Here is a 25,290-nt window from a genome sequence, read left to right on the forward strand (position 1 = left end):
ATAGTGATAAAATATAGAAAATTAAAAAGATACTGAAGATACTTTAAAAATGAAAAAAGATATTAGGGTGCCTGGATGGCTCAGTTGTTTTTTTTTTTTTTTTTAACTGGGTAAAACCATTTTATTAACTGACCAAAGCACTTCATTTTGTTTTCTGATTTGAGGTAAAACCATTAAACACGGTTCACAAGAAAATACAAGAACTATTCAACTACAGTTACAAGAGTTTGAAACCTCACTAGTTGTTCATATAATACTTTTACAAATTCATACAACTGTACAGTCTACTTAAGCTAAGTTTATTGTTAACCAAAAGACCAATATCAAAGACCTTGACGCTTGCCCTACTACTCTTGGCAGTGGCTATGGTTTTGTAACAAGGGAAGAATAACTGTTACCTTAAGAAATATACTTTAAAAACCATTTGGCTAGTAATGTGTACTTTCTTCATTCCTCAGGGGTGTGTGTTGTGTGGTGTGCGTGTAGGCTCTCCAGAGGGCAAACGCCTGCTTCTGTTCACCATAATCCCTCTCACGGCAAAAACTGTGTGAAATCACCACTGTCCCACTGTGAACATGGGGATTGGGGAAATAGTTCTACATTTTCTTTGTATATTTAGGTTTTTCGGGAAGCCAGTAGATTTCTTCCGAAGCTTTCTTTTGAACATTCAGATGGTGTCTTTAGAGCCTTATTATACATTGCTGTGTTAGTGGGGGCTTCTAAGTGTCCAGAGGAGGACAAAAAGAATGATGCAGTCTAGAAACACAGTGAATGTATTTTTCCCAACCAAGCTCAGCATTAAGATTTGTTTCTTTCTTTTTTCCTGGGCAGCTCTCTTTAGTCAATACCAAGGCAGGCTTTGGAACACGGCAGATTTGCTTTAGAGGTAGATAAAACAGAAATCATGCAGTTAAGTCAATTGAGGAAGAAGGGCTTTGCACTCTTGAGGACATCAGGACCAGAAAGTGATCCTTTTTTCTTGGGACTAGAAGGACTTTTCTCATTTAACATTTTTACCTGTTTGGGGGAAATATCCAAGTCTTACCTGTCTCTCTCAGGAAAAACGAATTTAAAGGCAGCCTGCACTAACTACAGACAGAGGGAGAGAGTGCCAACATTTGGATTACAGCACTGCAGTTCACGGTCTGGGTCTGTGACACACAAACACGTCATGCACTTGGAGACAGAGGTTAATTGTATCAGTGTCACTAGTGATGTTAATTATAAAAACGTACAGCAAGTTTGAAACTTCTCTAAATATCGAAATCACTATGTTTTAAAGACAGACTGGAATGTTACAAATGATTCTGCAAAATGCAAAAATAGATATGCTTCCACTGGGTGCTTTAATGATTTTTCCGAGCATTCTCATCTTTTGCTTCTTCCTCATCAGAGTACGCAGTGGGCTCCTCCCCCTCCTTCAGCAGTTTGCCCACGATGATACTTGAAAGTGAACTGAGAGTCCCAGTCACTCGGGGTCTCCCTACTGGGCAGGGGTGAGGTCAGAAAGGTCATCGTACTCGTCCTTCAGTGCTTCCTTATCCAGGCAAAATGTGGCAAGGCCCCGGGATGCATCTCTTCCAGCAAAGACCCCGTATGGCCCCTCGGGCCCGTAGAACTTGCAGCCTTTGGTCACGATGAACACCTTGCAGTTGATGGTCATGAGTATGTGTGGGTCCTGGACGCCGTCGAGTGCCGCAGCTAGACTGGGGTGAAGTCAGGCGGCTTAAGGCGGGGCAGGGGGGCGGCTGGTCCCCGTGCACGATCTTGTACAGCAGGAAGATGCAGAGGCCGAGCAGCAGCAGGTTGAGCGGCGACGTGAAAATCTCGTGCAGCAGTCCGCCACCCTCCAGCTCACTCGGGTCGGGGCCGGTCGCCGCCACATCCTCTGCAGCCAGGATCGCTGGCGCAAAGGTTGGGCCGGGCTAGGGAGGGCTGCGGAGCTGGCTGCTTTCTCCTCCTTCTCAGCAAGCTAGTTGGTTAAGCATCCAACTCTTGATTTCTGCTGAGGTCATGATCTCAGGGTCATGGGATTGAGCCCTGAGTCGGGTTCCTTGCTCAGTATGGAGTCCACTTAAGATTCTCTCTCTCTTCTCCCTCTGCCAGTCCTCAACACTGCCCCCCCCACAACTGCTCACTCTTTCTAAGAAAAAAAAAAAAAGATATCAAAGATATTTTAATTATGAAAGAAGAAAATAAACATCTAACATGTCATCCACCCCAAATTAATTATTTTATTTATTGCAATTAAATAAAATCCAAATTGATTAAAAAGTTTAAAACAAATTTTTAATCGCGGCAAAAACTTTTTATTGTGAACACGTTTAAACATATACAGAAGTAGAAAGAGTAGTGTATTGACTCTTCTGTATCCATCATTGAGCTTCAACAAATATGAGCTCTTTGACCCGTACCCAGCTTTGACCACATGGAACTGCATTCCATGAGCAGACATGTGTCTAAAACACAGGAAAGTTCTGTTACTGAAAGGTAGAAGGAAAGGGCAGTACTGAGGAAGAATGATCAGTCTATTTTATATATATAAATATACATATACATATAAATATATATTTATTTATTTATTGAAGTTCGATTTGCCAACATATAGTATAACACCCAGTGCTCATCTGTCAAACGCCCTCCTCAGTGCCTGTCACCCAGTCACCTCATCCCCCCACCTGCCTCCACTTCTACTACCCCTTGTTCAATTCCCAGAGTGCTCATGTTTTGTCTTCCTAATTTTTCCCACTCATTTTCCCTCCTTTCCCCTTTAATCCCTTTCACTATTTTTTTTCCTTTCACTATTTTTATATTCCCCATTTGAGTGAAACAATATGATGTTTGTCCTTCTCCAATTGGCTTACTTCACTCAGCATAATACCCTCCAGTTCCATCCACGTTGAAGCAAATGGTGGGTATTTGTTGTTTCTAATGGCTGAGGAATATCCCATTGTATACATAAACCACATCTTCCTTATTCATTCATCTGTCGATGGACATCGAGGCTCCTTTCACAGTCTGGCTGTTGTGGACATTGCTGCTACAAACATTGGGTGCAGGTGTCCCGGCGTTTCACTGCATCTGTATCTTTGATGTAAATACCTAGTAGTGTAATTGCTGGGTCATATGGTAGCTCTATTTTTAACTTTTTGAGGAACCTCCACGCAGTTTCCCAGAGTGGCTGCACCAGTTCACATTCCCACCAACAGTGCAAGAGGGTTCCCCTTTCTCCACATCCTCTTCAACATTTGTTGTTTCCTGTCTTGTTAATTTCCCCCATTCTCACTGGTGTGAGGTGGTATCTCATTGTGGTTTTGATTTGTATTTCCTTGATGGCAAATGATGCGGAGCATTTTCTCATCTGCTTGTTGGCCATGTGTAGATCTTCTTTGGTGAAATTTCTGTTCATGTCTTCTGCCCATTTCATGATTGGATTTTTTGTTTCTTGGGTGTTGAGTTTAATAAGCTCTTTATAGATCAGATACTAGCCCTTTATCTGATATGTCATTTGCAAATATCTTTTCCCATTCTGTAGGTGTCTTTTAGTTTTGTTGACTGTTTCTTTGGCTGTGCAGAAGCTTCTTATCTTGATGAAGCCCCAATAATTCATTTTTGCTCTTGTTTCCCTTGCCTTCATAGATGTGTCTTGCAAGAAGTTGCTGTGGCCAAGTTCAGAAAGGGTGTTGCCTGTGTTCTCTATAGAATTTTGATGGATTCTTGTCTCACGTTTAGATCTTTCATCCATTTTGAGTTTATCTTTGTGTATGGTGTAAGAGAATGGTCTAGTTTCATTCTTCTGCATGTGGATGTCCAATGTTCCCAGCACCATTTATTGAAGAGACTGTGCTTTTTTCCAGTGGATAGTCTTTCCTCCTTTATCGAATATTAGTTGATCATAGAGTTAAGGGCCCATTTCTGGGTTCTCTATTCTGTTCCATTGATCTATGTGTCTGTTTTTGTGCCAGTACCACACTGTCTTGATGATCACAGCTTTGTAGTACAACCTGAAATCCAGCATTGTGATGCCCCTGGCTCTGGTTTTCTTTTTCAACAATCCTCTGACTATTTGGGGTCTTTTCTGATTCCACACAAATCTTAAGATTATTTGTTCCAACTCTCTGAAGAAAGTCCATGGTATTTTGATACGGATTGCATTGAATGTGTAAATTGCCCTGGGTAGCATAGACATTTTCACAATATTAATTCTTCCAATCCATGAGCATGGCATATTTTTCCAACTCTTTGTGTCTTCCTCAATTTCTTTCAGAAGTGTTCCGTAGTTTTTAGGGTATAGATCCTTTACATCTTTGGTTAGGTTTATTCCTAGGTATCTTATGCTTTTGGGTGCAATTGTAAATGGGATTGACTCCTTAATTTCTCTTTCTTCAGTCTCATTGTTAGTGTATAGAAATGCCACTGATTTCTGGGCATTGATTTTGTATCCTGCCACACTGCCAAATTGTTGTATGAGTTCTGGCAATCTTGGGGTGGAGTCTTGGGTTTTCTATGTACAATATCATGTCATCTGTGAAGAGGGAGAGCCTGACTTTTTCTTTGCCAATTTGAATGTTGTTTATTACTTTTTGTTGCCTGATTGCTGAGGCTAGGACTTCTAGTACTATGTTGAATAGCACTGGTGAGAGTGGTCATCCCTGTTGTGTTCCTGATCTTAGGGGAAAGGCTCCCAGTTTTTCCACATTGAGAATGACATTTGCTGTGGGCTTTTCGTAGATGGATTTTACGATTCTGAGGAATGTTCCCTCTATCCCTACACTCTGAAGTGTTTTGGTCAGGAATGGATGCTGCATTTTGTCAAATGCTTTCTCTGCATCTATTGAGAGGATCATATGGTTCTTGTTTTTTCTCTTGTTGATGTGATCTATCACGTTGATTGTTTTACGAGTGTTGAACCAGCCTTGCATCCCGGGGATAAATCCCACTTGTTCATGGTGAATAATCTTCTGAATGTGCTGTTGGATCCAATTGGCTAGTATCTTGGTCGAATTTTTGCATCTGTGTTCATCAGGGATATTGGTCTTAATTCTCCTTGTTGATGTGGCCTTTGTCTGGTTTTGGAATTAAGGTGATGCTGGCCTCATAAAACGAGTTTGGAAGTATTCCCTCCCTTTCTATCATTTGGAACAGCTTTAGTAGAATAGGTGTTATTTCTTCTTTAAACATTTGATAGAATTCCCCTAGGAAGCCAAGTCTATTTTTTTAAAGATTTTATTTATTTTTAGAGAGAGTGTGTGTGCCCATGAGTGTGAATTGGGGGAGGAGCAGAAAGACAGGGAGAGAATCCCAAGCTGACTCTGTGACGAGCACAGAGCCCCATGCAGGACTTGCTCTCACAACCCTGAGGTCATGACGTGAGCTGAAACCAAGAGTTGGGAGCTTAACTGACTGAGGAGGCATCTAGGTGCTCCAGATGATCAGTCTTTGTAATGGATGAGGATTGAATGGTGATTAAGTATAGAAGATAACAAAGCAACAATATAGAAGGAACTTGGGCTTTTCAGTTGGGACCACCCATATGCATCTCTGAACTTAAAAGAAAAGTAATCTTTTGTTTGAGGCACTGTATTTGGGGATCTTTTCTATAACAGCTTAGCTTTAATCTTTCTAAAATAGATTTTCTGACCTACCCAAATTGTCTCCAATGTCCCATCACCAAAACTAAGGTTGCGATAACCCTCTTTTTTTTCCTTTGCATTCAGGGGCGTATTCATTGTGTTTGAGATAATACCTCAGGTGTTTTCTTAGCTACACAGGGTAAAAGGAAGTTTTCTTATTACAAACTGACAAAGGTAAGAGGTAAAATATTTTTCACAGCAGCCATTTGAAGATTTAGTTCTAGGGGAACCTGAGTGGCTCAGTTGGTTAAGTGTCTGCCTTCGAGCTCAGGTCATGATCCTGGAGCTCTGAGATCAAGCCCTGCATTGGGTTCTCTGCTCAGTGGGGAGTCTGTTTTTCCCTCTGCCCCTCATCTTGCTAGTGTTCTCTCTCTCTCTCTCAAATAAATAAACATCATCTTAAAAAAAATCTAGTTCCACATATTCAGAAATAGGTCTGGGTTTAATATAAATAATTCCTAATCATCCAAGGTTTCTTTTATAACTTAATATAGATAATAAATTAGGCTAAAATGCACTGTAATATCTGGTAGACTTCAGGATTTTTAGTATATCACAAAATATATTTTGATATACCAAAGAAGCAAGACTTGCAAGCAGATGTCTTAGACATAATTAATTTATAGTTATAAGGTTCTACTTTTTTTTTAAAAAAGCTTTCATTTATTCATTTGAGAGAGAGAGAGACAGAGACAGTGGCAGAGATAACAAGAGAGTGAGAGAGAGCACAAGTGGAGAGGGGGAGGGAGAAGCAGGCTCCATGCTGAGCAGGGACCCTGACTCGGGGCTAGATCCCAGGACCCTGAGATCATGTCCTGAGCCGAAGGCAGATGCGCAGTTGACTGAGCCACCCAGGCACGTCTATAAAGTTATACTCTTGAGAGAATTTACTTTTTGGGATGTCTCTTAGTCTCTAGAGGACAAACACAGAGAGTAGAGTCAGTGTAGCAGGCACACAAACTCTGTACTATATATAGAGATGCCTGGCCCAGGGAGAGGACGCACCCTGCTCCCTCACACCGCATATGAATTATGTGAATTATGTTGCATAGCACTGGGTCCATTCTCCGGATATCCTTCATGTTCTCCCCTGTTAGTCAAATACTGAATGGCCATGTTTCCAGGCAGAGGATCTGCAGGGTTGCAATCTGTGAAAAAAGAACAGATTGATAGCAAGACCTTTGAAATATAGACAAGCAGTTATTCCGGTTGTCTTCAATTAGATGGCTTCCTGAACTGTTGATGTCACAGTGATGGATTCTGGTTTGGAAGTTAACCTTTGGTGGCTTAAATGGATCATCAGATAAAAATGTGATATTCAGAGAGAATAGACCATCATCATATACAGAACCTGGACCATTCATAAAAGTTGTCTCCCTTGGGCTCTGCACTGCAGTTAGGAGGAGGCCAAAGGTTACCTAGCGTTATACCAGCAAGAGCTAAGCAGGCACAGCTCATTGCATACATGTTCTCATGAGAAATAATAAAAGGTCCTTAAGTAAGAGAACCTGACTGCACCATTTGTCACACATGCTTATTCTAGACTCACTTGGTGGTTGAGGTGGTTGTTGGGGTTTGCTGACTTGCTTTATCCAAAGGAAATCAAACTTATCCCACCATTATAATAGGAGATAGTTTTGCAACTTGGAGTGAAGCCCCTCTGGGCTTAGGCTCCTATACTTCCCCAGAAACTGGGAGATAGGGGCACTGTCTTCTCTGATACATTCAGAAGAGCTGGTTCTTAGGTTCTTGAGAAAGACATTACTGGGTAGTAAAGCTGACAAGGGGCTTTTTCTTATTTATTTATTTATTTATTATTTATTTATTTATTTATTTATAAATATTTTATATATTTATTCATGACACACACACACACACACACACACACACAGAGGCAGAGACATAGAGGGAGAAGCAGACTCCCTGCATGGAGCCCCATGTGGGACTCCATCCTGGCAGGATCATACCCTGAGCTGAAGGCAGACACTCAACCACTGAGCCACCTAGGTGTCCCACATTTTTATTTTTTTGTTATTTTAAAAAATATTTATTTATTTATTTATATTCATGATAGACATGGAGAGAGAGAGAGAGAGAGAGAGAGAGAGGCAGAGACACAGGCAGAGGGAGAAGCAGGCTCCATGCCGGGAGCCCAACACGGGACTCGATCCCGGGACTCCAGGATTGCGCCCTGGGCCAAAGGCAGGCGACAAACCACTGAGCCACCCAGGGATCCCCATTTTTATTTTCTTAAAGGGTTTTATTTATTTATTTGAGAGAGAAATAGAATATGAGCAGGAGGAGGACAGAGGCACAGAGGGAGAAGCAGCCCCCCTCCCACTGCCACCAGCAGAAGGCCCATTGTGGGGCTCAATCCCAGGACCCCCAAGATTATGACCTGTGCTGAAGGCAAACGCTTAACCAACTGAGCCACCCAGGCACCCAAGGGGCTTTTTGACTTTTAAAAAGATTTACATACATTTCAAAATGACAGAGAAAGAACTTATACTTACATGTTTTCTCAGGTAAATGCTGTAAGAAAAAGGAAGAGGGAGAGAAGTTAGAAGTTTATTTTCAGTGGGGGAATTAGCCTTTTATTTTTACTTTGCAGCAAGTGCCCTTATGTCGTCCAATTGCTTCTGCCACCCAGTGTTGAAAAGGCTCTTATTTCTCCACTGCGTTTCCTTTGTGCCTTTCAAAAATCAGTTCACTAGATCTGTGTGGACCGATGTCTGGTTTCTCTGCTTTCATTGCTCTCCATGTCTATTCCTTTGCTGTCCTTTTGCAGATACAACACTGTGTTGAATACTGTAACTTTATAGTAAGTCCTGAGGGGGGTACTTGATGGGACGAGCCCTGGGTGTTATACTATATGTTGGCAAATCGAACTCCAATAAAAAAATATACAAAAAAAAATACTAAGTCCTAAAATCAGATTATGTAAGTCATCTAAATTTGTTCTTTCTCAGACTTGTTTTGGATGGCTTAATACCTTTGCTTTTCTATTTTCACTAGTTTCCACAGGCCAAATAAGGTTTCGAACCCTTCTCTCTGGCTGGAAGGGGGTTGCACTAGCACCCTCACCCTCTGGTGGGCTTCGATGAATTTCCTGCTTCAGGCTGAGCCTTTTGTTTCACAAGGGAGCTGGGGCAGTGGGCCTGGGAGATCTGATGGTGGCTGCTGTTCCCTGCCCCCAGCCAGCCCCTGAGGATGGGGACGGGAGAGCTTTCTTTGATGTCCCCCCACCATCCTCCCTGTGAGAGCCAGGTGGGGTTCCTGGGGGAACAGCCTGCAAGAAGGTGGGAGCTTCTTCTCTTTGACTGTACATCAAGAGCCTCAGCATTTCTAGTTTCATCTCCCTCCCAGTTTGGAGGGCGCCAGGAGCTTCTGTCCTGAGTAAGCAAATGCTTGGGTCTTGCGTCCCCCTGCAGCCACATTCTTACCTCCAGATTTCTGGCCATCTGCCTGAGACAGTTCTCTGATGGTTAAGATAAGTGGTTGACTTTCACTTTGTCCAGCATTTTTCTTATCATAAGAGCAAGAGCGTTAGCTGGCCAGTCCTCTGCATTTCTGAGCCCAAATCAGAAGTCTGAGTTTTTAAAAAGAACATTATAGTTCTTGTTTCCAGGTTGCCTTTTTAAAAATTTTTTTAAATTAAAAAAATTTTTCCAGGTTGCTTTTTATTTTCCCATATTTGAGTCTCTTTACACACCCTCCCGATTTTTTTTCCTCTGTGGGGGCTGTTTTGGTCTATTGCCTCCTTGCACTTTTTTAATGTGGTTTTTCTGATAAGCTACTTGATGTTTGCCTCTCTCTTTATACTGCTTTGTTTGTTCATTGTGGCCAAAGTCTGCCTGGTTGAGTTCCATAAGTGGCGACAGTCTCCTGACAGAAGGGAGCTCCCTGCCCACCCCCCTCAACTGCCCATGTGCCTGTAGCAGCCTGCAAGTTGCCATCCTGCCTCCAGGTCTCCAGGCATGTGTATGTTTGCACTCTGGGCTTCCATGCTTTCCCATCCTCAAGATAGAAGGACTTATCTCTAAGACAACCTACAGAATGGGAGAAAATATTTACAAATGACATACAGATAAAGGACTAGTATCCAAGATCTATAAAGAACTTATTAAACTCAACACCCAAGAAACAAAAAAATCCAATCATGAAATGGGCAGAAGACAGGAACAGACATTTCTCCAAAGAAGACATACACATGGCCAAAAAGCACATGAAAAAATCTCCACATCACTTGCCATCAGGGAAATACAAATCAAAACCACAATGAGATACCACCTCACACCAATGAGAATGGCTAAAATTAACAAGACAGGAAACAACAAATGTTGGAGAGGATGTGGAGAAAGAGGAACCCTCTTGCACTGTTGGTGGGAATGTGAACTGGTGCAGCCACTCTGGAAAACTGTGTGGAGGTTCCTCAAAGAGTTAAAAATAAAACTACCCTATGACCCAGCAATTGCACTACTGGGTATTTACCCCAAAGATACTAATGTAGTGAAATGCCAGGACACTTGCACCCCAATGTCCATAGCAGCAATGTCCACAATAGCCAAACTGTGGAAGGACCCATGATGTCCTTTAACAGATGGATGGATAAAGAAGATGTGTACACACACACACACACACACACACACACTGGAATATTACTCAGCCATCAGAAAGGATGAATATCTACCATTTGCTTCAACGTGGATGGAACTGGAGGGTATCATGCTGAGTGAAGTAAGTCAATTGGAGAAGGACAATCATCATATGGTTTCACTCACGTGGAATATAAGAAATAGTGAAAGAGACTATAAGGGAAAGATGGGAAACTGAGTGGGAAAAAATTAGAGAGGTAGACAAAGCATGAGAGACTCCTGACCCTGGGAAACAAACAAAGGGTTGCAGAAGGGGAAGAGGGTGGAAGGATAGGGTAACGGGGTGATAGGCAGGCCCTAAGGAGGGCACTTGATGAGATGAGCACTGGGTGTTATACTATATATTGACAAATTGAATTTAAATAAAAAAAAGAAAGATTTATCTTGGTTTTAGTTCTTCCTTAGATGTTTGGTGGTTGGGCAGAAATATATTTGCATGAGGTAATGCCAACCTTTCACCTATAGGCTTATCACCTAAATGCTACTCCTCCTGGAAGCATTTTCAGGTCCTGGAGGGAGTGGCCTGGGCGCATTGGTCCTAGCAGCACTCTCCTGGGGCTGAGTGCACTGGCCCAGCTTCCCCATGGTGACAGCTCAGCTCAGGACAACCAGGAAGTCTGAGTTTGGGAATAGAGTTCCGTGGGACATGTTCCAGCTGTCGACTCTCTACATTTTTGCATATAATAACGTATTGAATATATTCAATATGGTCAACTGTGCCATATCTTCATTTTGCAGATCACTGGTCCAATTCATCGTCACTGCTTAATGCTCAGAGAGAAACCTATTGCTTTTGCTTCCAACTTCTTGTGGGAAGTTCCTTCAAGTTCTTGAGTACTTATAATGCATTCTTCCAGAAGATAAAATTTCCCCAAACCCCAATACTTTCTAATTTTCCTATTTCTCAAAAGAGGTTGTGGGTTTTATTATTTATTTATTTTTAAAAAAGATTTTATTTATTTATTCATGAGGGACACACAGAGAGAGGCAGAGACATAGGCAGAGGGAGAAGCAGGATTTCCACAGAGAACTGGTTGTGGGACTCCATCCTGTGACCTGAGATCTCTCCCTGAGCCCAAGGCAGATGCTCAACCACTAAGCCATCAACATGTTCCTGGTTATGGATTTAGGGCAAAATAATCATAGCTCATTTAGACTTCACTGCAGAGGCCTATATAACCAATTGATCGTTTCTCCCTATGGCTCATGAGAAACCTTCCCTGGCAGCCATGCCAGGCTGCCTGCTGACCCCATACTTACTATTCCTCTCTCATTAAACTGCAAAAGGGCAAGAGGATTTTTTTTTTTTTTGTATTAATGGCAAGAGTTAAACATGTTTCCATTGATAAAGAAGACTCCAAGGATCCAAAATGACAAATCTTACAAATCTACGATTTGCAGGAAAAGGATACAATATGACAGCAGTATTAAAATAAAGTATGGGATCCCTGGGTGGTGCAGCGGTTTGACGCCTGCCTTTGGCCCAGGGCGCGATCCTGGAGTCCCGGGATCGAATCCCACGTTGGGCTCCCGGTGCATGGAGCCTGCTTCTCCCTCTGCCTGTATCTCTGCCTCTCTCTCTCTCTCTCTCTCTCTCTCTCTCTGTGACTATCATAAAATAAAAAAAATAAAAAAATAAAAAAATAAAATAAAGTATGAGGATGCCTGGTAGCTCAGCAGTTGAGCTCCTGCCTTTGGCTCAGGGTGTGATCCTGGAGTCCTGGGATCAAGTCCCACATCGGGTTCCTTGCAGGGAGCCTGCTTCTCCCTCTGCCTATGTCTCTGCCTCTCTCTCTATGTCTCTCATGAATAAATAAATAAATCTTAAAAAACATAAAAAAGATATGCATCACAGCCAAAGGCTGTCTCATAACAAGGGGAGAGAACTGGAGGGAGCTCACTTGTTTTCCCTCCACAAAACCATGAAGCACATGCTTTCTCTCTTAATTAAAAACCATCATCATGTATGTGAAACATACCAGGCCCAGGAGCTCAGATGTAACTGGGCATGTGTGACATGTTGCTTCCTCAAACCAGCCTAGTAAACTAGTGGCGACTGCATGAACCATCTTCACAAAGGTAGCAGCCATTTGAAGATCCAAGGTGAGGCCAGACATTCCCTCGGGAGCTAGCAAACATTCTCCTCCACGTAGCGGTGTTCAAGGAGGGGGACTTTGCTCCTTAACCTAAAATTCTCAGTAGCCATTTCAACAGAGACTCATCAGGGAGCTCCTTTTTAACATGCTGAATATTCCTAAACTTCTAGAAGGCTGAGATACTTTTTATTTTTCATCCTTATCTCTCCTTTCTAATGATCCCAGTCTTCCAGCTGGGTTCTCTGCTATGGTATCTGTCTCTTATCCATGCTACATAGTAGATATCAACCAAGCACTGTTTCTCTATCACACGGGGGAACCAAAGTGTGGTCAAAAGTGTGACCAAAGTGTGGTCATTGACAAAATGTGTACTTAATATTTCCTGGATCCACAATATATTTTGGTGAATATTTACTAAAAATAAATTAGGATTTTGATGGAATCTTGTCTCACATTTAGATCTTTCATCCATTTTGAGTTTATCTTTGTGTATGGTGAAAGAGAATGGTCTAGTTTCATTCTTCTGCATGTGGATGTCCAATTTTCCCAGCACCATTTATTGAAGAGACTGTCTTTCTTCCAGTGGATAGTCTTTCCTCCTTTATCGAATATTAGTTGACCATAAAGTTGAGGGTCCACTTCTGGGTTCTCTATTCTGTTCCATTGATCTATGTGTCTGTTTTTGTGCCAGTAACACACTGTCTTGATGACCACAGCTTTGTAGTACAACCTGAAATCTGGCATTGTGATGCCCCCAGATATGGTTTTCTTTTTTAAAATTCCCCTGGCTATTCGGGGTCTTTTCTGATTCCACACAAATCTTAAAATAATTTGTTCTAACTCTCTGAAGAAAGTCCATGGTATTTTGATAGGGATTGCATTAAATGGGTAAATTGCCCTAGGTAACATTGACATTTTCACAATATTAATTCTTCCAATCCATGAGCATGGAATATTTTTCCATCTCTTTGTGTCTTCCTCAATTTCTTTCAGAAGTGTTCTGTAGTTTTTAGAGTATAGATCCTTTACATCTTTGGTTAGGTTTATTCCTAGGTATCTTATGCTTTTGGGTGCAATTGTAAATGGGATTGACTCCTTAATTTCTCTTTCTTCAGCCTCATTGTTAGTGTATAGAAATGCCACTGACTTCTGGGCATTGATTTTGTATCCTGCCATGCTGCCAAATTGCTGTATTCCATCAAAATCCTAGAGGAGAACACAGGCAACACCCTTTTTGAACTCAGCCACAGTAGCTTCTTGCAAGATACATCCACGAAGGCAAGAGAAACAAAAGCAAAAATGAACTATTGGGACTTCATCAAGATGAGAAGCTTTTGCACAGCAAAGGATACAGTCAACAAAACTAAAAGACAACCTACAGAAAGGGAGAAGATATTTGCAAATGACGTATCAGATAAAGGGCTAGTTTCCAAGATCTATAAAGAACTTCTTAAACTCAACACCAAAGAAACAAACAATCCAGTCATGAAATGGGCAAAAGACATGAAGAGAAATCTCACAGAGGAAGACATAGACATGGCCAACATACACATGAGAAACTGCTCTGCATCACTTGCCATCAGGGAAATACAAATCAAAACCACAATGAGATACCACCTCACACCAGTGAGAATGGGGAAAATTAACAAGGCAGGAAACCACAAATGTTGGAGAGGATGCGGAGAAAAGGGAACCCTCTTACACTGTTGGTGGGAATGTGAACTGGTGCAGCCACTCTGGGAAACTGTGTGGAGGTTCCTCAAAGAGTTAAAAATAGACCTGCCCTATGACCCAGCAATTGCACTGCTGGGGATTTACCCCAAAGATACAGATGCAATGAAACGCCAGGACACCTGCACCCCGATGTTTCTAGCAGCAATGTCCACAATAGCCAAACTGTGGAAGGAGCCTCAGTGTCCATCAAAAGATGAATGGATAAAGAAGATGTGGTTTGTGTATACAATGGAATATTACTCAGCCATTAGAAATGACAAATACTCACCATTTGCTTCAACGTGGATGGAACTGGAGGGTATTATGCTGAGTGAAATAAGTCAATCGGAGAAGGACAAACTTCATTTTCTGTCTCTGTCTGTCTTCTGACATGTGCTGTCAAAATGTTCTCATTCATTTGGGGAATATAAATAATAGTGAAAGGGAATAAAAGGGAAGGGAGAAGAAATGGGTAGGAAATATCAGAAAGGGAGACAGAACATAAAGACTCCTAACTCTGGGAAACGAACTAGGGGAGGAGAGTGGAGGGTGGGGGTGAATGGGTTACGGGCACTGAGGGGGGCACTTGACAAGATGAGTACTGGGTGTTATTCTGTATGTTGGCAAATTGAACACCAATAAAAAATAAATTTATTATTAAAAAATAAAAATAAAAAAATAAAAATAAATTTGTCTCAGTGTATCTATATGTTTGGATTATATATAGTTCTAGGAATAATAGATATGTGCTTAGGTCTCTACATAATATCACTGAGTCCTTATAAAATACACAGAAGATAGATATGATTACACTCATTTTAGAGATAAAAGAAACTCACAGAAATTAAATAACTTATTAGAGGTCTCACAGATGTTATATGTTTGAGCAAATAGGGTCTATTTGAGATAAAATTTTGGTTCATTCACATTGCTACCACAGTGTCCCATGATATTTCAGAAAGCAGGGTGGGTGGCATGCTCCAGCACTAAAGGGAGGGATTCTTCTTTTCTTTAGTTTTGTTTTTGAGAGCTTAGAACGTTCCCTCATGCTGCTTCCTGGTCAATCCATTTCTTATTTTATTCAACCTTTACCTTCTGAAATTTTATAGTGCAGGATAGATATTTAGTTAGATTTAGTCTTATTAGAATATTATTAATTATATCACCCATATTTTCCTTGCCATTGTCTCTGTTTTGACTATTTAGTTTATTAAGGACTCTAAAATCTGTATAAAAGTCTTCCACAATATTATTCAGCCATCAAAAGGAATGGAATCTTGGCATTTGCAATGACATGGATGGAACTAGAGGTATTCTGCTAAGTGAAGTAAATCAGAGAAAGACAAATACCATATGATTTCACTCATATGTGGAATTTAAGAACCAAAACATATGAACATAGGGGAAGGGAAGGAAAAATAAAATGAGATGAAAACAGAAAAGGAGGCAAACCATAAGGGGCTCTTAACTCTAAGAAACATACTGAGGATTGTTGGAAGGGATGGGGGTGGAGATGGGGTAACTGGGTGATGGGCATCAAAGAGGACACTTGTGATGAGCACAGGGTGTATTATATGCAACTGATGAATCACTAAGTTCTAGGTCTGAATCTAATAAAACAGAATATGTTACCTACATTGAATTTAAGTAAAACATTAAAAAATTATTTCATCTTATCAATGATACATAATAATGTCTCCATTAGGTAGTATGTCTCTGAAAATATTCTTTATTTAATAACATGTTGGTTTAAGACTATTGGATACAGCATAAATATTCACCAAAGGCATTTGATTTTTTCTTTTTCTTTCATGAAAGTGTTAGCATGCCCATTTAGGCCTCATTGATTTGATTAAAAAGTATCCATAAATATGTGGAAAAAAAGAAAAATCTTCCACAATCATTATAAATTTGTTACTTTCCCTTGTTATTTTCTACAGTATTTTATGCTGTGTGACTTGAGCACTTAAGGTTCACAGTCATTTTGTCTTCTTTGTGACTTACAGATATCACTGTGGTTGTACCCTTCTAAATTTGAGAGCAATATTCATTCAGTCAGCACATACTTATTGAGCATTTACTACATGCTTGACTACTGACTACTGTACTAGATTCTTCGACTAATTTTTTTTTTTGCTTCAAATTCAATTCTGACTGACAGTGAGGCCTTGACAACTACTTTCTACTGACAGTGAGGCCTTGACAACTCAAGCAGACTTCCTGTTGAACGTGGAGCCTGACCTGGGCCTCAGTCTGATGGCCCTAAGATCATGACCTGAGCTAAAATCAGGAGATGGATGCTCAACTGACTGAGCTACCCATTATAATGTTAATTTTAATTATAATTTTTTATTGTTTAAGATAATGGGTTTTTTAGCATAGTTGACACACAATATTTACATTTGTTTCAGGTATACAGCATAGTGATTTCACAAGTTTATCCATTATAAATTCTTTATTTAAAAAATTTTTTTTTGCCCATTTCATGATTGGATTGTTTGTTTCTTTGGTGTTGAGTTTAATAAGTTCTTTATAGATCTTGGAAACTAGACATGAACAGAAATCTCACAGAGGAAGACATAGACATGGCCAACACGCACATGAGAAAATGCTCCGCATCACTTGCCATCAGGGAAATACAAATCAAAACCATGATGAGATACCACCTCACACCAGTGAGAATGGGGAAAATTAACAAGGCAGGAAACCACAAATGTTGGAGAGGATGCGGAGAAAAGGGAACCCTCTTACACTGTTGGTGGGAATGTGAACTGGTGCAGCCACTCTGGGAAACTGTGTGGAGGTTCCTCAAAGAGTTAAAAATAGACCTGTCCTACGACCCAGCAATTGCACTGTTGGGGATTTACCACAAAGATTCAGATGCAATGAAACGCCGGGACACCTGCATCCCGATGTTTCTAGCAGCAATGTCCACAATAGCCAAACTGTGGAAGGAGCCTCAGTGTCCATCAAAAGATGAATGGATAAAGAAGATGTGGTTTATGTATACGATGGAATATTCCTCAGCCATTAGAAACGACAAATACCCACCATTTGCTTCAACGTAGATGGAACTGGAGGGTAGTATGTTGAGTGAAATGAGTCAATTGGAGGACAAACATTATATGTTCTCATTCGTTTGGAGAATATAAATAATAGTGAAAGGGAATATAAGGGAAGGGAGAAGAAATGTGTGGGAAATATCAGAAAGGGAGACAGAACATAAAGACTCCTAACTCTGGGAAACGAACTAGGGGTGGTGGAAGGGGAGGAGGGTGGGGGGTGGGGGTGAATGGGTGACGGGCACTGAGAGGGGCACTTGACGGGATGAGTACTGGGTGTTATTCTGTATGTTGGCAAATTGAACACCAATAAAAAATAAATTTATTATTAAAATAAATAAATGAAAATAAAATAAACTTAAATAAATCAAAAAAATAAATCTGCTAACAACTTAAAAAATTTTTTTTAAAGATTATTTATTTATTTATTCATGAGAGACACACACAGAGAGAGAGAGAGGCAGAGACACAGGCAGAGGGAGAAGCAGGCTCCATGCAGGGAGCCCGACATGGGACTCGATCCCTGGTCTCCAGGGTCAGGCCCTGAGCCAAAGGCAGTACTAAACCGCTGAGCCACCAGGGCTGCCCTAAAGTCTTTATTTTTGAAGTCTTTGTTTTGTATATAACATATGGCTTTTATAATCCAATCTTTAAGTCTTTCCCTTTCAATTTGACAAGTTTGTATTTCCATTATTGTTATAGTATGTGCTTATTATTGAAGTCTTCTGCAATGTTCTTCAGAAAAACTTTTTTCCTACTGTTTTTGTGCACTCTGTGCTATTTTGTTTCCTATCTTTTGTTTGTGCAAGAATGTCACTCTGTCTTTACATTTCTGATGAACATTAGATACCAGATGACAGTGTGTAAAATGTACAGAGGAAAAAGTGGGGACCCCAAAACTCCGTAACAAGGCAAATTTTCATTCATATGTAGAGTCAAAATAAAGAGACAATCATAATTTTTTTTTTTGGCCGAGAAACAGAATGTATTTGAGCAGAGTAGGGGGGCAGACAGAGAGGGAGAGAGAGAATCCCATGCAGGCTCCACACTGAGTGTGGAGCACTCAGAGCTTTATCTCAAGACCCTGAGATCATGAACTGAGCTGAAAGCAAGAGCCAGACACTTAACCGACTGAGCCACCCAGGTGCCCCTAATATAAAGAGATTTTCAGGTATATAAGGTCTTGGAATATTTTGTAATACCTATTTCTTAAAAGAAATCTAGATAAGTGCATATTACAACAAAATCAAAGCAGAATGGAATGAAGAACTCATGCATTATGATCAGGACATTTAAAGGTGTCTGTTAGTGTTCTAGTGCTCAATCTCTCATTTCATTAATCCTCATGCTAACTATGCAATGTAGATACTATTGTTATCCCAATTTTATATATAGAAAACTGAAGCACAGAGTAGGTTAGCAATTAGACAGGATCATAAAGCTTATGGTATGAACACAGACAACTAGGCTTCTAAGGCTATGAACTTAACCATTATGCTCTGCTGTGCAAAAGGAGGTATATAGGGGAATGTGCTATGAAAGAGAAGTCAGTGAATAGTAAATAAACTTAGATGTAGAATGAAGACTAAAAAACTATAGGCTATGATTGAAATCCAGAATTTAATTGATTCAACAGCACCTAATGTAAAGATAAAAATGTGTTGATAATATCCAGGGAGAAGAATCCCAGAGTGTAAAAAATAAAACAAAATAAAACAACTGGGGAAGGAGGTTGAAATGACAGAGGGAAAAGGGATTGTTAAAGTAAACTTAATTTATAATCTTTGATGGGTGGTGTCAACATCTTTTGTTTTTAGAGTTGAAATTCATATATACTAATTTAAGACTAGTTTAGAATGATAAGAGAAGTAAAAATTGTCCATATGTTATGAAGGACAATCAAATTAATAAAATCCTTAATGAAGAAGATCCATTAGACAAAATTAATAAGGATGACAAGATAAAGTACAGTATGATTAATTCAGGAGATAAAACATCTGTGAGCTATACGAAGGAAATAGTGCTGATGGTGTAAAATATCAGAAGAAAACATAGAACTTTATATCCACAGAGCTAAAGTAGATACAATTTTATTTTTTATTGTCAATATAACCAAAGAGATGATAGTATAGGGCTCTCTTCCAGCTAGCAGTCCAGAATTGTACTTTAAGTTCAAGCAGTTGGCAAAGCAAACTCATCTGCTACATACTCTATCCTTGTCAACTACCTAAGAGTGTAGGTATTTTCCTAGTGTCCTTCTCACAGCTGCCTTCACTTCTTTATTCTTTAGGCTGTAGATGAGGGGATTCAGCAAGGGTGTGACTGCACTGTACTGCAAGGAGGAGAGCAAATCCAGGGAGGAACCGGAGGTGGGCATAAGGTAGCGAATCAAACCTGAGCCAAAGAACAGAGTCACTGCAATGAGGTGGGAAGAGCAGGTGGAGAAGGTCTTGCTTCTGCCTGAGGTAGAGCTGATGCTCAGGATGGTGGAGACAATACGGGCATAGGAGAAGAAGATTGGGAGGAAGGTCCCAAGGCCATGCAGTAAGATGGAGCAGATCAAGATGTCAACATTGATAGAAATATCTGAGCAAGAGAGAGGGAAGAGGGAGGGCAGCTCACAGATGTAATGATGTATGGTTTGGGCCTCACAGAAGTCCAGGTTAATAGCCAAGAACACAATCACAACCGAATTCAGGCAGGCCAGACCCCATGAGATCAACACGAGCTTCACACAGAACTGGGTGCTCATCACCTGGCCATAGAGCAGTGGGTGGCAGATGGCAGCATAGCGGTCATAGGCCATCACTGAGAGCAGAAAGGCTTCGGTCCCTGCAGTGATAAACACAAAGAACACCTGGGTGAGGCAGCCCTCCACTGAGATGGTTCTCTTCTCAGACAGAAGGTCCTTCAGGAGCTTGGGCACAGTGACAGAAGAGAAGCAGAGGTCTAGGAAGGACAGGTTACTCAGGAAGAAGTACATGGGAGTGTGGAGGCGGGAATCAGCCCTGATCACCAGCAGCATCATCAGGTTCCCCATCACAGTCAGGAGGTAGATCCCCAGGAAGAACACAAAGAGCAGAGCTTCGATGTAGGGGTCGTCGGACAGCCCAATGAGAATGAACTCCGTGATGGTGCTGTGGTTCCTCCAGGCCATTTGTGGAGGGGGTTTCCCTGGAGTAATAGAGAAATAGTGATGAGATCCCTCTCCTTCACGTCATCACTCCTCTTACCATACATGCTTCCCTGCTTCCCTATACTCTGTGCGGACATCTCAAGGCTGCCCTCACTGTCTATCAGGAAGAATTTTTATCTTGTTTGGTTATTACTGATCTGGTTCACAGTGTTTGCATAGTTCAGAGAATCTTCTTCTTCTTCCATAGGCATTTACCTGGAAAAATGAGTCTCGCTGGTTCACCTCCCATCCGTGCATTAAGATTCTATTGCATTCTTCCTAGCGTTTAAAAACCTAAAAATTCTGCATGTATCTGCAGGGATCTTCAAAACCTTCTCTTTTCAATTTCTGAATGATAATTTTTTGTTCAAAAATCATCCAATGTCTCCTTACCAGAGCTGACATCCATTAGGCAAAGTAGGCGCCTATCTTACATGCCTGATTAAAAATAATAAATTTCGGGATCCCTGGGTGGCTCAGCGGTTTGGCGCCTGCCTTTGGCCCAGGGCGCGATCCTGGAGACCCGGGATCGAATCCCACGTCAGGCTCCCGGTGCATGGAGCCTGCTTCTCCCTCTGCCTGTGTCTCTGCCTCTCTCTCTCTCTGTGACTATCATGCATAAATAAATAAAATCTTTAAAAAAATAATAAATTTCTTTTAAGATCAGAAGAAAAAGTGAATATAATACAATCTGTATTGTATCCATTTTTAAAACTGCTGCAATAATATAAATTATAATATTTTTTATGGAAAGGGGTCTATGAAGGCAAAAGTACCTGGGACCATGGAAGTCATAATGTGTCACTGTTCTCTACTTCATAACAAGCATTTAAGTAAAATAAGACTTTATTAAATACACTTTCTTAATGACTATCTCAATTGTTTCAAAGTAGTTCTATAAGATTGGAGAGGGAATTTTTATACCTGTGAGAAGTCTCATATTAAGGGATATTTGCAATGTCATGTTACAATAAGTAGAAGAAGGAAATAAATGCCATTATTTTTTTCTAATTACAATCCAATGTCTAGGCTTAGTCCACATCATGAGGAACACTTTTCTTACCTGGACCTTAAAATTCTTCCTCATCTGCCCTTAAACTTTTGGCCATTTTGGCTGTTTTTGACCAGAAAGGTCTGTTTCTGTGTCTTTGCTCACCTTCTCCTCTATATGTTCTCCTCTTAATTCCAGAGATGCAGACTCTCATGGGCCTTCCAATGTCACCTATAGCCCTGCTCAATTCCTTATAGCCTGACCCCACTTCTCCCTCCTTGAACTCCCAGCTCTCTGTTCAAATCACGGGGCCACCTGCTCTCAGGTGCTTTATGTGATGGTCTGATTCTGTGTCTGGCTTATGGGGGACATCTATCTGGGTTTTCCCCTCCCCATTGTGAGCTCCATGAGAACAGAGCCACAACTGGACAAGCACAGTCACAAACTGGCATATCTCGGGCTCTGTCCCACCCATTAGCTTCTGATGACCTCTCCAATTTCTGTCCAATTGAGGCATCTCCTGTGTATCTCAGAGACCTCTTGACCACACTCAGCACAGTCTCATCACTTCCTCCATGAGCCCTCATGGCACTGGCACCTGGAGGCAGCACTGTGGACATGGCTGTCTGCCCTGTTGCCAGGCCCCCCACTCATGAAGATTGGAAGCCACAGCTGCTGAATTTCAAGGTTGTTATCATCTGCACAGACCTCACCAGCTCATGCTGCTTCCATCCTGTCTCTCCTGCTCTCATACTGATAGAATCCATGGGTGCTGTGGCCACCATTGCAAGAATGTGCTTGTGTTCTTATTGTGGACATGTTATTCCTCTATGGCCCCCTCTAGGGTCAGAGGCAAAGGGATTATAATTTTCTTTTAAACAAAGTTTTTTGGATCCCTTTATCCAGATTTCAGCTGTGTAACCAGGAGGAGTAGATGGTGAGGCATTTAGGTAAATGAGGATACTAAGATTCATTTTGACCCCTAACTTCTTGGACTATATAGGGAGTCACTGTCCTATGAGAAGATTCCCTCCTCACTTGGATGTTTAAAGCTAAGTCATCAGCATTCTTTTTTGTCTGTCAGTCCACAGTCTGATCCCACAGTAGGCTTCTGTCTTCATAGAACTATTTAACCACACTGACCCAGAGAACCCTGCTTCTGACCCTTTGGGCTTTGCCAGCAATGTATGACCAGGTGCTAACTTACATTAAGGAAAGCCTAACTGCTGATCCAATTAACAAATCCACTAGTCCCACCTCAGTCCATCTTAGCCCTGAGTCTAGGTTACCTGTGTGCCAGGACAGATAGTGAGATGTTCACTGTTACGTGCCTGCAGGACATTAGCTTTGTTCCAGTGATGGTGAAGCATAACTGGCTGGAGAAGTTACATTTGAGGATCCTGCATGGATAAAATTGCAGATACTGCTGAGAGCAAACTCTGGGTGAATCTATGCAATCCACACAAAATGATATGATAAATGGAAGCCATTCTCTTCAAAGACTCATGTATTTCAAAATATTTATGGATATGTCTACCTTGAAAATCACTTCCTTTCTTCCATTGACACTCACAAGGGGCACCGGGCTACAGTGCCCATAGGGGTTTCAAGCTGTCATCTGAAGAACACTGTAGTAGTTGTGCAAAATCCTTTTCTGTCCTGACATAGGTCATATTATGTATAAACAAAGACACCAGTTACTTCTCTCATGTGATTTTCAGGTTGCTCACAGAATGGAATCTTCCTCCCCATCACCATTTTTGAACAATACTTCAAATCGATGCCTGAGATTTCTTTAGTGACCAGGGACAATTCTTAGCATTTACATCCTGGATCAATTAAGCATGAAAATAAAACACTTGCAGTCACCCTTCTGAAGGGAAGATATTGGCTTCATTTAATCCTGAGCTTTACCAGACCGATGCCAGATGCAGACCATGGATTGTGAGCAGGAGAGGATTGAGGGAAAGTAGGGAGACTGGTGATGGAGGGTTGGGAGCTGTTAAAGGAGGGGATTTCAGCAGTGTCTTTGATGAACACCTGCATCATTATTTTGCCACCTGGGACACTTCACATTCATCGGACACCTGGATATTTGCTCAATTTCTCTTACAAAGCTATATGGCAGGATATCGGGTATGTATATGATTTTGTGGCTTTCAGGAGGTTAACTAAGATCAGCATCTTCTCCAATGGAGCTGCTAATATAGCAAATCACAGATTCATTTTTCAGACTTAAGGATGAAGCCCAAAGTTGAGAACAACTCTGCTGGAGCTATGATCACCCAATCTTGCCCAAAGAGGAAGCTATTTGACAGCCAGTTTCCATTAAGAGGGAGTGTTTGGTGTGTGGAAAACTTACCTGCGCACTGGTTGTTTAAAGCTGTCTTTGGAATGAAGAAATGTCTGAAAGCTGTGTGCTGAAGGTCAGGCTAGACACGGTGGCTCTAGGATCCTATGAGCTGGTCTGTGGCAAAGAGACCCTAGGTCCTAGGTGCATGAGGTGAAATCTGTGTGGAGGAGAAGCATATCAGCACTGGGAGCAGGTGGGACCTGAGACAAACTGATCCACTGCAGTATTCTCAGAGCTGTCCTCTCCTCTCCTCTCTCACACTATTCACAGTGTCTCATGGTGACTAGTTCTCAGGTGACTTGAATATCAAGGAAAGGAAGTCTACTGTGCTTCTACTGTGTACTGGGCAAGCAGGAAAACAGGTGGCTCCAACAGTGTGATCCGTATTTCTGACTGTCCTCTTTCATTGCAGGCGTCAGTCTTTTTCAATGCTTTGGGATCCTGAAGCATGAGAAGATTGATGCCTGGACTTTAAAGTGTCACTGTCTTCAGGTGAAGCAGGGAGGGAGAGAAAGTGTCCAAGGCAGCTGGGACAAAAGCACCATTTGGACAGAGGGAGATACAGAGTCTCACCCAGGGAGATGGTCTGCCAAGGAGTGGGGTGTTCCCACCTCTAGCTTAGGGACAAGGAATGTGTGGAGCAGGAGCCTGAGGCTTTAGGACCAATGGAAGAGATCCTGAGGTGGAGATGGAGGAGAACAAAACACCAGCAGAATTGAAACATTCAGAGAGCATCCCAGGCAGAAAAATAGGAGGACCACCAGAAACACAGAGAAAATATTACCATTCTCCTGGCTTTTCTTGGAGGAGGCAACTCCACGCGTTCCGTCTTCACCATCAGGACCAGACACTTGGTAGGTAATCCCAATAAGAGAAGCCCTGTCACAAGCATCTCTTTACAGAGCACATAGCCTGTTCCCTTGGCTGTCAGTGAGTGAAGGAAGTTAGAATAGGGGAAGCTCTGGAAGCACTGGATCTATCAGAGCATCAGGATTATTTTCCAGAATACCTAAAGAGAGGGGTGTCATTCTGCAATGGAGGCCACTCTATGGAAGGACAGGGACAACATTTCCAAATAGTTCATATTCTGAACAACAGACACACATTTCATGAATACCTTCTCTCCTGATCTCAGGGGCAGTAGTGTGCTAGGTCTTCCTTTATGCTCTCTGTGCTTCTGAATGCTCTTCTCAGAGTGTCACTTAAAGAAGGAAGAATCGACCAGAACCAATCAAAGGCTGCCTGTACTTCAGCAGCCATGGGGTGGTGTGGGCCCCCAGGGGAAGCTGGGCTGCTGCCCTGTAATCCCTGAAGTCCTAGCCTGAAGCTGAGCTCTGGACTCAGTAACCACAGCTTGCACTTAACTAGAAAGGTAAATGTAGTCTGAGGTACAGGAGTTGTCTCCAGGGTGATATTTCAATTTTCTGAATTAAGGCAATTATTTAAAGTCTAGGAGAGGACAGCGGGAGGCCAGAACACCTGTGCCTTCTTGCCTGTAGCCTTTTGTTTCTCTTGGGCCCTGTAAATGTCATTCCTTGAGTAAGGTTACATCAGACCTGAAATCCTGACTGCTTAATATGTGACAGCGCCTCAGCTAATGAAAATCTCACTT

At 41.6% G+C, this 25,290-nt stretch overlaps 1 protein-coding gene and 1 pseudogene across 1 annotated transcript; both read right to left on the minus strand.

Annotated features, from left to right (window-relative positions):
• Positions 1-1,327: 1,327 nt before the first annotated feature.
• On the minus strand, positions 1,328-12,405 carry LOC144297727 (membrane-associated progesterone receptor component 1 pseudogene; annotated as a pseudogene).
• Positions 12,406-19,386: 6,981 nt separating this feature from the next.
• Positions 19,387-20,316, minus strand: LOC144297728 (olfactory receptor 8S1-like). Its single transcript, XM_077871909.1, has one exon. It carries the CDS (start codon positions 20,314-20,316, stop codon positions 19,387-19,389), a length of 930 nt encoding a protein of 309 aa, XP_077728035.1.
• Positions 20,317-25,290: the final 4,974 nt, after the last annotated feature.

Source organism: Canis aureus, chromosome 25 (assembly GCF_053574225.1).
Source record: "Canis aureus isolate CA01 chromosome 25, VMU_Caureus_v.1.0, whole genome shotgun sequence".
Taxonomy (NCBI): domain Eukaryota; kingdom Metazoa; phylum Chordata; class Mammalia; order Carnivora; family Canidae; genus Canis; species Canis aureus.

Bases quoted from the DNA above. Each gene is read 5' to 3' on its own strand.
- LOC144297728 (XM_077871909.1), bottom strand. From the start codon at position 20,316: ATGGCCTGGAGGAACCACAGCACCATCACGGAGTTCATTCTCATTGGG.